Source organism: Mustela nivalis (assembly GCF_964662115.1).
Source record: "Mustela nivalis genome assembly, chromosome: 3".
In the NCBI taxonomy this organism is placed as follows: domain Eukaryota; kingdom Metazoa; phylum Chordata; class Mammalia; order Carnivora; family Mustelidae; genus Mustela; species Mustela nivalis.
In genome coordinates, this window is record NC_139022.1 from 180,046,293 (window position 1) to 180,058,712 (window position 12,420).

General features: G+C 65.4%; 1 protein-coding gene across 4 annotated transcripts in view; it reads left to right on the forward strand.

The window, feature by feature from the left end:
- SLC9A3 (solute carrier family 9 member A3) overlaps nt 1-12,420 on the forward strand; it is a gene marked incomplete at its 3' end in the record, with an annotated part of 44,859 nt that overhangs the window by 24,169 nt on the left and 8,270 nt on the right. For 3 of the 4 annotated variants that reach the window (XM_082724593.1, XM_082724595.1, XM_082724594.1), the window contains exons 2-10: nt 1,532-1,834; nt 5,046-5,206; nt 6,800-6,878; nt 7,476-7,653; nt 8,209-8,429; nt 9,243-9,445; nt 9,868-9,957; nt 10,039-10,109; nt 11,426-11,555. In XM_082724593.1, coding sequence (XP_082580719.1) covers nt 1,532-1,834; nt 5,046-5,206; nt 6,800-6,878; nt 7,476-7,653; nt 8,209-8,429; nt 9,243-9,445; nt 9,868-9,957; nt 10,039-10,109; nt 11,426-11,555 — 1,436 coding nt within the window. The remainder of the gene's footprint in view (nt 1-1,531; nt 1,835-5,045; nt 5,207-6,799; nt 6,879-7,475; nt 7,654-8,208; nt 8,430-9,242; nt 9,446-9,867; nt 9,958-10,038; nt 10,110-11,425; nt 11,556-12,420) is intronic. The other variant, XM_082724596.1, reaches the window with a different exon arrangement.

Genomic DNA, 12,420 nt, shown 5'->3' on the forward strand with positions numbered 1-12,420 from the left:
TTGGGGAGCAAGGGTGCTGTCTTCACCGAGCAGTGTGAAAATTTTCAGAAGGAAGATCAGAAGTTGACAGAATACAGGGAGTGCGGCCGAGGCGGGGCTTCAGGAATGTCAAGAGCCTTTGGGACATGGGGGGCAGATGCCCAGCAGAGTCTCAGGTCCCAGAAGCATTGACCCCTTCTGCCTCCACACGCAGAGGCCTGGTCCTTCGCAGAGCACAGTGACCAAGCGCGTCGGTGACACTGGGGCACACTGAGAAGGGTCTGTGTGGGCCACTGGCAATCTGCTTCTCTAGCAGACGTGGGGGACCGTGCAGGAGGGACAGAACAAGCCCTCAGGGAGTCTCCTCCAGAGCCAGGATCCAACCCCCATGATGACCCCATCGTTCAGCAGGCCAGGGAGGGAGAGCTGCGCTCAGGCAGGCAGCCTGGAGGCGAGGGCAGGTGAGACCAGAATCCCCCGGGCCCAGTGGGCCAGCCTCCCAAAATAGGCTGGGTCAGCGGGCAGCTGGGACACCTCAGAGGACAGCCCTCCTTTGACTTTCCAAGAAGGCTTCTCCATGCCCAGAGCCTTGGCGAAAGGGAAGGGAATTACCCAAGTCTCCCAGAGGCCGCTGGAGCCAGGCTCTCTGGTCCGCATCCCAGTCGTGGTGAAGTCCGGGTCAACATCGGGGTTCTTCTCACTGCTCTCCTGAGTCTCCAAACAGGGGAGATGGCCCCCCGTAGGTCCATGGGACTGGCTTGCTCAAGCCTGGGGCCCCCCTGTCTCCTCCACCCCTGCAAGCTTGCACAGCGGCTGTGGAGCTAGTGTCTGTGGGGGACCCGCGAGACCCTGACCCCGAAAGCTCTGTTCCCTGTTTCCTCCGGAGAGCCAGGAAGGGGCTAGTCCCCCCAAGGCAGGGAAATGCCACCAGGCCTCAAGCTGGGCACGGCTCCAGCACCTCCAGACGAGCTGGATGAGGTTGGAGGGTTGATGGCTGCAGCGGGCAGCCCTGTCCAGAGGGCCGGAAGGGGCCATGTGGGGCCTGGGGGCTGTGGGTGCCCTGGGCTCTGCCCCCCAGCTCAGGCCTCCAGTTCTCAGGACCTGGAGCTGCCCCTCCGGAGGGACCGTGTCACAGGAGGCCGTCCCTTCCCCCGAGCCCACCTCCTCACCAGTCTCGTGGGCTGCCCAGGCGAGACCCCAGGGCAGGTGTCCCTGGGCCCTGGCCCCGAGGGCCCCGCTGACCGGGGCCAGAGGGAAGCATCCGCAGACCCAGATGTCTGTCCTGTGAGCCGGCAGAGCCCCTGCCAGGCTGCTGGCCTGTGCGTCCACAGACCCCAGCAGACCCCAGAGAGGGGACTGGCCCGACCCCTCCCAGGTGTGAGCTGGGAGGCCCAGGAGGTCGTCCGTCCCCAGCAGAGCCTTCCAGCCCCGGGGCCTGTAGCTGCTGCGTTTCCAGAAGGAAACCGCCTGTGGGGGAGGGGCCTGCAGGGGTCCCGGACCCGCCCCGTCCCACGTGGAGGGTCCCCGTGCCCTGACCGCCCCTCCCCCACAGGTTTCCATCTGTCGCACAAGGTCACCAGCGTCGTCCCCGAGAGCGCGCTGCTCATCGTCTTGGGCCTGGTGCTGGGCGGCATTGTCTGGGCCGCCGACCACATCGCCTCCTTCACGCTGACGCCCACCGTCTTCTTCTTCTACCTGCTGCCCCCCATCGTGCTGGACGCCGGCTACTTCATGCCCAACCGGCTCTTCTTTGGGAACCTGGGCACCATCCTGCTGTACGCCGTCGTCGGCACCGTGTGGAACGCGGCCACCACCGGACTGTCCCTCTACGGCGTCTTCCTCAGCGGCCTGATGGGTGAGCGGGCACGGTGTCCAGGGGGGCGTCCGCGGGGTGGTGGATGCTTGGGACAGGGTCATCCTCGGGGTGGGGTCCTCGGGGCGGGCTCTGCAGGAGCAGGGCATGGGCGGCTCTGCTGAAGGAAGCTCAGATACACAGCCCAGACCCGGGGAGGGGTGGGTGTTCAGGGTGACGAACCCCGCTGGTGGGTTCACTTGCCGCCTTGGTATGTTAAAAAGAAGGTTTAATTAGTAAATAACAAGCTGTCTGGCATCTCCGGGCTGAGGCTTGTGCCCTGCTTGGGAATGAAATCTTGTCCAACCAGGTTAGCAGGTGGGCAGGGTAGCCGAGCAGCTGTCCCTCCCCGCAGGTGGGGTTGGGGCTCGCTTCCCTGCACCAAGCCCCCGGGGTGGGGACAGCCCTCTGGCAGAGGCCAGGTGGAGGGCCCCTGGTAGACACACACGTGAGCACAAAGATTGGGTCGTTCCCCCCAAGCCTGCAGGAGAAGCCTCGCCGTTGGCCGCTGGGTCACGGGGTCTGTGCGTCCACGGCAGCTTCCCCAGCCCGTGTCTCCTGCCATCCATGCTCTTAACTCAGCCCTGGCCAAGAGCCGAGCGGCACCCCACCCACCAGGGCGTGAGCCATTATCCACCTGGGAAACTAGAGCAGGCGAGGCCGGAGCTCCCCCAAGGCCTGCACGGGAGAGCACGGCCCGTGCTGGGGCTGCTGCCCGTCCGTGACATGGCGGTGCAGCGCGAGCTCCTTGCGTTGGCGGCGACCATGGAGAAGCGGGTGTCGGCCCCTGGACGCCCGTCTGTGCGCTCAGCCTTGGCCACAAACATCCTACCTGAGTGGACCAGACTCCTGGGGCCCAGACAGTGGTTTCCGTGTGACATAAGGAGGTCTGTACATCGCTCCCCGGGGGGCTCAGGGCCTTGGGGCCTTGGTGACAAAGGACATGCACAGAGAAAAAGAGGCCAAAGGGCCCCGGTGCGAATTGTCGCCTCTCCTGGCCCACGTGCCATCGCAGGACTTTGTCCTCAGCCCGCGGGAACTTGCACGCCCCTTTGAGCCTCGGCGACTGTTTGGCACCATCCCTAGGCCCGACCCGGAGAACCCCCCAGGGTGACGTGGGGCCGAGTGCGCCCAGCCAGACCTTGTGGGCGAGGAAGCCTCTGGTGCTTTCGGTTGCGTCTATCGGCGATGCCTTTAGATAGCTGGGCCGTAGCTAAGACGACAGGCCCCTCCGGTCCCTGGACGCAGGGGAAAGTCCCAGGGTTTGGACCAGGAGGCCCTGAGGGGGCCTGTGCTCGGCTCTCGGGACGCAGCTGGCCGAGGGAGGGCATCAGGCAACGTCATGGAGCAGAAGAGCACCCCGGGGCCAACGAGTCTGTCCTCTCACCAGACTCCCGGAGCCGGAGCCTGCTGGGGCTGGGGAGCTTGGGCTGTTTCTGCAGACCAGCAGGCGGGCTCTGAGGGGCGGCTCAAGGCCAGGGAGCACCCGCCGAGGACAGGTCAGCCTAGCCCAGGCTGCAGGTAGGCCCGGCAGTGGGGATCTTGGGTGGACCTCTAGACGGGCACGCCGGGGGTTGGCCCTGCAGAGGCTGTAGGCGGTCAGTCAGAGAGGCCTGTCAGAGGGGTGTGAGCCGAGGCCCTCTTGGCTGTGGTAGAGACAGGGTCCTGGAGCCACGGCTGGTCGTCGGGAGCCCACAGTCCGGTCGGGCCCCGGAAGAGCCTGTGGGTGAGGGACTGTCCCACCCGTGAGGAGAGCAGGCTGCTGCTAGAGCTGGGGCACTTGCTGCCTGGACGCCGGCTTCTAGAATGGACCACCAGTCTGTCAGGGCTTGTGGACGCTGAGGGGCCATCGAGCCGGGAGGCGTTTAAGGACAGAACACCTCAAAGGAGGGTGTGCCTCGGGGACCCCCTGGCATCTGAAGCAGAAAGGACTGTTCCCGCCTCTGCCTGACCCACAGCATCTGGAGGTGGAGAGTGAATCCTGAGAGTCCCGTTCCAAAAGGACATTTTAAAGTCACTGGGAGCTGGTTTCTGTCACCACTGCAACACCCAGACTGTGGCACTAGGCTGTGGGGTTCTCAGAGCTCACAGGAACCCCCTCCACAGACTCCACCTTCTCTCAGGGGCCCTGCCTGGCCCTGAGGCGAAGGTTCCTGCAGAAGCCCCCTGGCCTGGACCTGGAGGCGGCCCTTGGCCCTGAACGGGCCGGCGTCCAGCCCATATGGTTTCCTCCTTCCCCACCCCGGTGGGCCTCTGCCACGGCCTAGGCCTGACTGCCCCCTGGGGTCTGTTTACGCCCACCCAGCCCGGGGAGGAGGTCTTCCTCCAACCAGCCCCCCTGAGAGCAGGTGTGTGTCCCGAACAGAGCGGGTACAGGCGACCACAGGCGGCTGTCTGAGCCTTGGTGGGAGGACAGCTGCTGGGCTGGGCTGTCACCCAGAGCGGCTCTGAGACTGAGCTGGACCTGGAAAGACAGAGAAGTTGGAAAGTGCCCCTCGGCTCGACCCTGGGGCCCTGCGAGGAGCGAGCCGGGCTGAGCTCGGAGGACCTGCTCCTCCCGGACCTTCCTCTCCCTCCTCCTCGCCGAGCCCCCCCCCCCAGACCTGCTGGAAACCCTCCTGCTGGAGGCCCCAGGGTTTCCCCAGACCCTGTGAGGCCTGACCCGCCCCGGCCCCCCTCCTTCTCCTCCCCTGAGGCTTGTCCTGTTGCTCTGATCTGGGCTGAGAAGCCACTTCCCAGGTAGGCCGTCCCCCCCATCCCCCGTCAAGCCCCGACCTTCTCCCCAGCACTTAGACCCCTGCGTCCCCAGACAGCAGACGGCCCAGGGCAGGGCTCTGATGCCATGCTGGGCCTGGCCGGGCACCCCCAGCCTCTCGTCTGCTCGTAGCAACCCCCCAGAGGGGAGCAGCCAGGCCCCGGGGAGGGGAAGGGAAGAAGCAGGGCGGTCAGTCCCCACTGGGGTGAGACCCACCGTTCCGGAAGGCTGTGGGAGCCCATGGGAGGGCGGCAGACAGCGTGACCCAGGTTCTCAGAGCCGGCCGACCCCAGAGCTAAGAGAACCCAAGTCCCCGTCCTGAGAGGCCTCCAACCGAGCCGTCAGCGGGGCAGCGGTCCGAGGCAGCCCCCCGAGGCCGAGGGGAGGAAGTGTCCCTGGCTCCGAGGTCCTCATTCTAGGCCCCGAAGGGCTCTCGCTGACGGCGCCGCTGTCTCACAGGGGACCTGAACGTTGGACTGCTGGACTTCCTCCTGTTCGGCAGCCTGATCGCCGCCGTGGACCCGGTGGCCGTCCTGGCCGTGTTCGAGGAGGTGCACGTCAACGAGGTCCTGTTCATAATCGTCTTCGGGGAGTCTCTGCTGAACGACGCCGTCACTGTGGTGAGTGGGTGCCCGGCGGGCTCTGGGGCTTGGCACGGGGCATCTGTGCATCTCCCATGCCGGCCCCTGGCCACGACCTCCCCCGCCTCACAGAGAGGGACGCGTCCCTCTCCCGCATCGTCCGTTCTCCTGCCCTCGCGGCAGCCGTCTGTCAGCCCCGCCGCCAGGGTCCCAGAGCAGGACGCCTCTCTGGGCCCAGACTCCATGCCGCCCGTTCCCGAGTCCCCGGAGGGAGCCGACGGAGAGGCCAACGGGAGGATCTCGTCAGAACGAAGGAAGGAAGACGGGCGAGCGTGGGTCGTGCGCGCGTGCAGGCTGATGTCTCCTCAGGAGGGAGTGTGGCAGGTCCCCTGCAGGCGGGCAGGGGCTGGAGGACCCTCGCTCGGCTTGGGTGCGAGGCCGCAGGTGCCTTGGTCGGAGCAGAGACATCACAGAATGTGGGGATGTATCCCAGCAGCCCAGGGCTTGGACTTCTCGAAATCTAGCCCTGATCCGGGCCATGCGCTCGGTGCGAGCGAGCTCTGGGTGACGGAGTGCCCTCCCCACGCGGGTCAGCCGCGCCGTGTCTCCAGCAGCTGCTCTGGGCCCCACCAGCCCCTCTCCTCGTGCCGGGGCTTTGCACGCACAGCAGGCTACGAAGATCTGTCTGTAGCAGTGGCGTCTCCAAGGAACCCCCTCTCCCGTCCCATCAGTGTTCAGGAGACTGGGAAGTCCTACGGCTGTGCTGCACCTGATTTCTGACGCAGCAGAGAAGGGGTTCTCGGGGGAATGGGAGATTAATTTGGAGCTTGATCAGAAATGTAACCCACAGCCCCTCAGAGGTTGTGCTGCTCTGTGCCCTGGCCTCGCTTCTCTGTGGAAGCACGAACCCCAGCCGAGCCCCGGAGCTCCCCACACAGCCCTACCGGAGGCTCCTTATGCCCCCGCTGCATTTCCGTGGAGACACCAGAGCCGGGGTCCAGCCCTCAAGGCCCCTGGAGGCCCAGGCCCTGCCCCCCGACCAGTACATCCTCAAGCCCGCCATCCCTCCTGCTGCACACCCTGCCTGTTGGGGTCCTTGGCCCCCTGAAGCAGACCTGGAGAGGCGGGCTCGTGGCCCACAGCAGCCCCTCGGCCCGGCGTGTGGAGCCGCGCGTCGTCAGGAGGCCCGGGAAACACCGCAGTGCCAGGCTGAGCTCGGCCCACGGTCATCTGGCACGTCTGGACGGGTTACAGTTGAAACGAGGACATGCACGTCCCACGACCAGGAGTCGGTGCAGTCGTGCAGTCACGAGAAACAAAATTCTGGCTTCATCTAGGAAGACAAAACAGAGTTACATGTGGTGGGGGGCCTTGTGCTTTGCTGAGTGCTCAAAAGGCCAGGTTTGCTCCTGAAGGTTCTAGTTCCTTCTGGAAAGTTCTTCTGCCTCTCCAGCCCACCTGTTGGCTCATCTCTGGCCTTCGTCTGATTGACCATGTTGCCCCATGACGCTTTCCTCTCTGTGAATTTTGGTGGCTGCCCCCGGCTGCTCCATCCAGACCAAGTCCTCAAGGCCTGGGGCCCGAGTCAGGGAGGGCTGACCCGATGCCATCTTGTCTCTCTGTCGCCCCCAGGTCCTCTACAACGTGTTTGAATCTTTCGTGACGCTGGGTGGTGACAAGGTGACTGGCGTGGATTGCGTGAAGGGCATAGGTGTGTGGCTGGTGGGTCCATGCGTCTGGGGACGGTGGGGGCCTTGTCTCCTCTCCAGCATGGGGACCAGCTCCAGGCTGTGGCACCAGGCCTGCCTCTGGGACCCACAGCCTGTGTAGGAAAAGGCATTTCCACTTGGAAGCTTCAGTGAGAGTTCCCTCCTGTCCCCAGCGTGTTTCAGGCGCACAATTTCGTTGGGTCCTGGGGAGTCAAGGGCTGCTGTCCCACGAGACCAGCATGTCTGGTTGGAGGACGCGGACCTGGTGTCCTCCGTGGCCCTGAGTGAACATTTCTCTGGGAAGGGACAATGGCAGCCTGGCTGTCCTGGGGGCCCAGGGACAAGCCTGCCCGCGGCTGCCTTCTCGGGCTTTCTCCGCGATGGGTGAGGGGCCCGGGCTCCCCGCTCCCCACGTGCCTGCCGGCCTCTCGGGGGAAGACTGGCCTCTTGTTTGCCGGGCGGTTGGCGCCTCTGTGGGGTTGCCAGGCAACCCCCGGGGAGGAAGGGTCTGGACGGGCCGCCGCCCGCGCCCACGCGGGCCAGCCGCGCCCGGCCACAAAGGGCCTTTGAGGCGGCTCAGCCGGCGCCCTCGCCCGCAGTGTCCTTCTTCGTGGTGAGCCTGGGCGGCACGCTGGTGGGCGTGGCCTTCGCCTTCCTGCTGTCGCTGGTGACGCGCTTCACCAAGCACGTGCGCATCATCGAGCCGGGCTTCGTGTTCGTCATCTCCTACCTGTCCTACCTCACCTCCGAGATGCTGTCGCTGTCCGCCATCCTGGCGTGAGTGCCCTGCACGCCCACGGCCCAGGCCGCCGCAGCCGCACCGTGTCCGGCGCCGGGCTGGCCTGCGGGGGCGGGGGGGGGGCGGGGGGAGGGGCACGGGGGGGGCGGGGGGAGGGGGTCGGCCCTCCCTCCCTGTCCCCGCCGCCCGTCTGCCCGGCCCAGTTCCCTGTGAGGGGCGAGCAGTCACTCTGGGGGTGAAGAATCTGGTCTATTCAGGTTTTAGACCGGGAGTTGGCGTTTTCACAGAGCTGTTCTTGAGTTCTGCCTACACACAGCCCCTTCTGGGTGCCCCGGGCAGCAGGCTGGCCGACACCCTGTGACCCAAATCTGCCCCAGCAGCCCCCCCCCACTCAAGAGCCAGCTGGCGCCGGAGTGGAAGACACTGGGGCAGCCCACTGGGTGGCTCAGGGCTCAGGTCTCGGGGTGCGGGGAGGCCCAGCTCCGAGCCAAGGGTCGGTCAGTGCGGGGGTGCACGCCCAGGCCCCAGGCCCACGGCCCCGTGCAGGCGGCGTCTCGGCCCCCAGGCTCACAGCGCGCTCATCCCGTCCCCAGCATCACGTTCTGCGGCATCTGCTGCCAGAAGTACGTGAAGGCCAACATCTCAGAGCAGTCGGCCACCACCGTGCGCTACACCATGAAGATGCTGGCCAGCGGGGCCGAGACCATCATCTTCATGTTCCTGGGCATCTCGGCCGTGAACCCCCTCATCTGGAAGTGGAACACGGCCTTTGTGCTCCTGACCCTGGTCTTCATCTCTGTGTACCGGGCTGTTGGTGAGGGGGCTGGGGGCTGGGGGGGGCTAGGGGGCGTGGGGGACGATGCCGCCGATGCCGGGGAGAGGACCGGGAGGGGAGGGCAGGGGGGAGGGGACACGATGGGGGATGGGGAGCAGGGGAGGAGGCACCACGACAGGCGGCTGGGGGATCCACGTGTTGGAGGGCGAGGGTGGATGGGGGCGGTGGGGATGTGAGGACAGTAGAAGGTGGACAGTGGGGACAGTCTGGGGGGGCCGTGGAGCGCTCGGGGGTCCCTGGGAGCCGCAGCATGGCCAGGTCGTGGTTATCTGCAGCGAAGTTTCAGGCTTGCTTCCTGGCCTTGTCACCTTGAGATGGTGAAAGCACAGGTGGGGGCAGGGTGGAAAGTTCTAGAGCCTAGGGGACCCCGGTTGGTTTCCCCTTGACTCACTCTGGGTGTCATCGTTGAGGACGCCGACGGAGGCTCCTGTGAGGTAGGGGCCTGCTGCCAGCTGTGACCCTGTGGCCCACTAGTGGGGTACGGGCCAGGGAGGGACCACCACCCGCTCTCGGCCTGTCCTCAGTGGGGGCCGCCAGAGCAAGACAGGGTCCTGGGACACGAGGCCTCCTTTGCCGCCTGGGTCACAGGGAGTCGGACCCTCGGCCGGGATAGAGCAGGTGTGCAGGGAGGGGTGTGTGTGGAGAGCAGGGCCGCGGGGCGCATTCTCCTGACGTGCTCAGGTGCCAGCACCCTCACTGCCACTGCCTGAGCAGGGGATTCGAGGAGGGGGCGAGGCGGCCCCCGGAGCGCGGGGGCGTGGGGGTGCACGCTGAGTGCCTCCCCACTGGCAGGTGTCGTCCTGCAGACCTGGGTCCTGAACCGGTACCGGATGGTGCAGCTGGAGATCATAGACCAGGTGGTCATGTCCTACGGCGGCCTGCGCGGGGCCGTGGCTTTCGCGCTGGTCGTCCTTCTGGATGAGAGGAAGGTGAAGGAGCGGGACCTGTTCGTCAGCACCACCATCATCGTGGTCTTCTTCACGGTCATCTTCCAGGTGGGCTGGGCGCCCGTCCCCCCGCCCCCACCTCGCCGGGCCGGCCCTGTGCGGGGACCAGCCTCGCCAGCCTCCAGGCCCTAATTGCTTTTTACTATTTTAGTAACTAGGAGCCGTTTTGTAGGTTTTCATGCGGCCCCACAGGGGATGCAGCACGATTTGGCCTAAAAATGTCCTTCACGTGCTGCCCTGGCTAGCAAAGCCCCAGTTAATATTTCGTGGACCAGACGCGTGCAGGGGCATGTCCCACTTCCCCCCTTGCTCTCGGACAATCTAAGGGAGCCGACTGGGGGCCCTCCGAGCAGGGCCGAGTCCCTGTGCACCGGCGGGTGGCTGCGGACTCACCCACTGGGGGCTTGGTGGGCCGGGTGGGCCCCTGGGCTGGCACCTGCCTGCCTGAAGGGCCAACCCCCGTCCTCCAGGGCCTGACCATCAAGCCCCTGGTGCAGTGGCTGAAGGTGAAGAGGAGCGAACATCGGGAGCCCAAGCTCAACGAGAAGCTGCACGGCCGGGTAGTGGGCCAGGGGCGGCGGTGGGGGGGGGCACCTGGGTCCCTCCGAGGGATGCTCACCCACTTCTCTCTCCTGCGGAAGGCTTTCGACCACATCCTCTCAGCCATCGAGGACATATCGGGGCAAATTGGACACAACTACCTCCGCGATAAGTACGTGGCCGCAGGTGCCCCTGGCTGGCGGAAATGGGGACATTTGGAGGCGTGTCTCTTCGCTGTCAGCTTCCCTCCCTCTGCCCCTCACGGGAGGACCACAGGGTAGAAAGATCTTCCCCGTACAGCAGCCTCGCAGAGCGCTCGCTAACCCAAGAACTCTGCCTTCAGCAGGAGCCAGGAAGTCTCTTGCCTAACTGTCTGAGACCCCCACCCCTCGGGACTCCTGTTCCCCCGAACTCCTCCTCTCCCTGGGACTCCCCCGTCCCCGGTCCCCCTACTGCCCCTGGAACCTCTCCTCCTGGACACTGTCCTCTAGAAGACCCCCTCCCTATGGCCCCCTTCCTTCCTCTGGGACCCCTCCTCTCCCAGGACCCCCGGGGACCCTCTGCCTCTGGGACCCCTCCTCTCCCAGGACCCCCCTGGGACCCTCTGCCCCTGGGACCCCTCCTCTCCCAGGACCCCCCTGGGACCCTCTGCCTCTGGGACTCCTCCTCTCCCAGGACCCCCGGGGACCCTCTGCCCCTGGGACCCCTCCTCTCCCAGGACCCCCGGGGACCCTCTCCCTCGGGAGCCCGTCATCCTGGAGCCCCTCCTTCCCCTGGGGCCCCCTCGCCCCAGGACTCCCCCAGCCTTCTCCTCCCAGTGGATCCCTCTCTTCCCCCTTCCCCACCGTGTCGCTCTAGTTCATGGCCATTGGGCTTCGGCTAGATGCTCCACTTCAATTCTCCCCTGGCTACCCCCTCTTCTGACCCATAGGACCGGCCGTATCCTAACTGGGTTGGATGCAAAGCCTCCTTTCCACCAGCCTGGGTCTCTCCTAGTGTGGGGGCTCAGGGCTTCCTGCTCCCCCAGCCCATGCCTCTGCAGGCAAAATGTGTGCCCCCTTCCCTGTAGCCAGGCCCCAGGGGCCCTGCCCTCACCCGGCTTCGGCCTTTCCAGAAGGCCAGGTCATCAGTTGGAAAGCTCAGCAATGTATTAAATGAGAAAACAGAATCCAGAATTTGACACACATTCTCCCGGCGCGGGCCTTCAGCTAGGAAGGGAGGAACAGAGCACAGGTGGAGAAATAACACCCCGAGGGTGTTCCTTTTGTTTTACAAGTCTCCTTTGTGAGTTTACTTGTTATGATAAGTGAAAATCAGGGGTGGTGGGGGGGGTGTCTCCTGTGCCTCAGTCCCTGGGAGACCATGTCCCTGCGAGTCTGGGCAGTGGGAGGGGGCACGCCCCCCACATGCTGCCGGGGTCCTCGTCCCTCCTGGGGCCTTGCCCACAGCCAGTCCAAGTGCTGACATCGTGTTGGTTTGCCCCCCCAGGTGGTCCAATTTTGATAGGAAATTCCTCAGCAAAATCCTCATGAGACGGTCGGCACAGAAGTCTCGAGATCGGATCCTGAATGTTTTCCACGAGCTCAACTTGAAAGACGCTATCAGCTATGTGGCTGAGGTACCGGAACATTCCGTCCGCTCTCCTGTCGGAGCTGGTGGCTGAAACAACACCCAGCCGTGGGGTGTGGACAGCCACTGGGGTCTGGGGCAGCGGGCCAGGGAGGGAAGGCCCTGCACCCCGAGCCCCAGGCGGGAGCGCGCTGGGCCTGCCACAAGTTCCCCACGTGAAGCTCCTGGGGCCTCCAACCCCCCGAGGACGGCTGTGGGAGCTGAGCACAGAGTTCTCCCTGCGGCTCTCGGGACGCTCCGTGGTCTGGTGGGTCTGAGACGGAAAGCAAGCAGGGCGTACAGAGTCGTGCCCCTCGACATGGTGCACACACATTCACGCATGTCCACGCTCGCACAGCTACGGACACAGAGAAAGCAGGAAGGAGGTCGTGCATCCTGTGGGGTCACAGGGGACACACCTGCGAACAGGCTGTGGTTCTAAGGTCCCTGCAGGTGAGCACGGACACAACACCTGCCTTCTGTAGGTAAACAAATCCACCTCACGTGTTCGGAGCTGAGGGGCCAGAGGGGTCTCTCCACTAAGCAGCAGCCAGTGCCTGCAGTGAGGGTCAGTGAGGGGCTCAGGGAGCGTACGGCAGAGGAGGAACCAGCCCTGCCCCGCGGGCTGCACGGCGACTCTCCGGACCGCACTGTCTCGGAGGCTGCCCCACCCCACAGCCACTCGGTCAGGACTCTGGAGGCATCCTAGCAGGTGCCAGGACTCCTCCTGGGACACACAGTCCAGCAGCCCCTCCCCAGGGGCCACACGCCTCCAGGCGGTGCACACGTGTGACAGTGACCGGCCCTTTGCCTTGATCAGCCGGCTGCCTTTACCCCATATGCAGGCCCTAGGCCCCGAGGTCACCTGGCGCCTC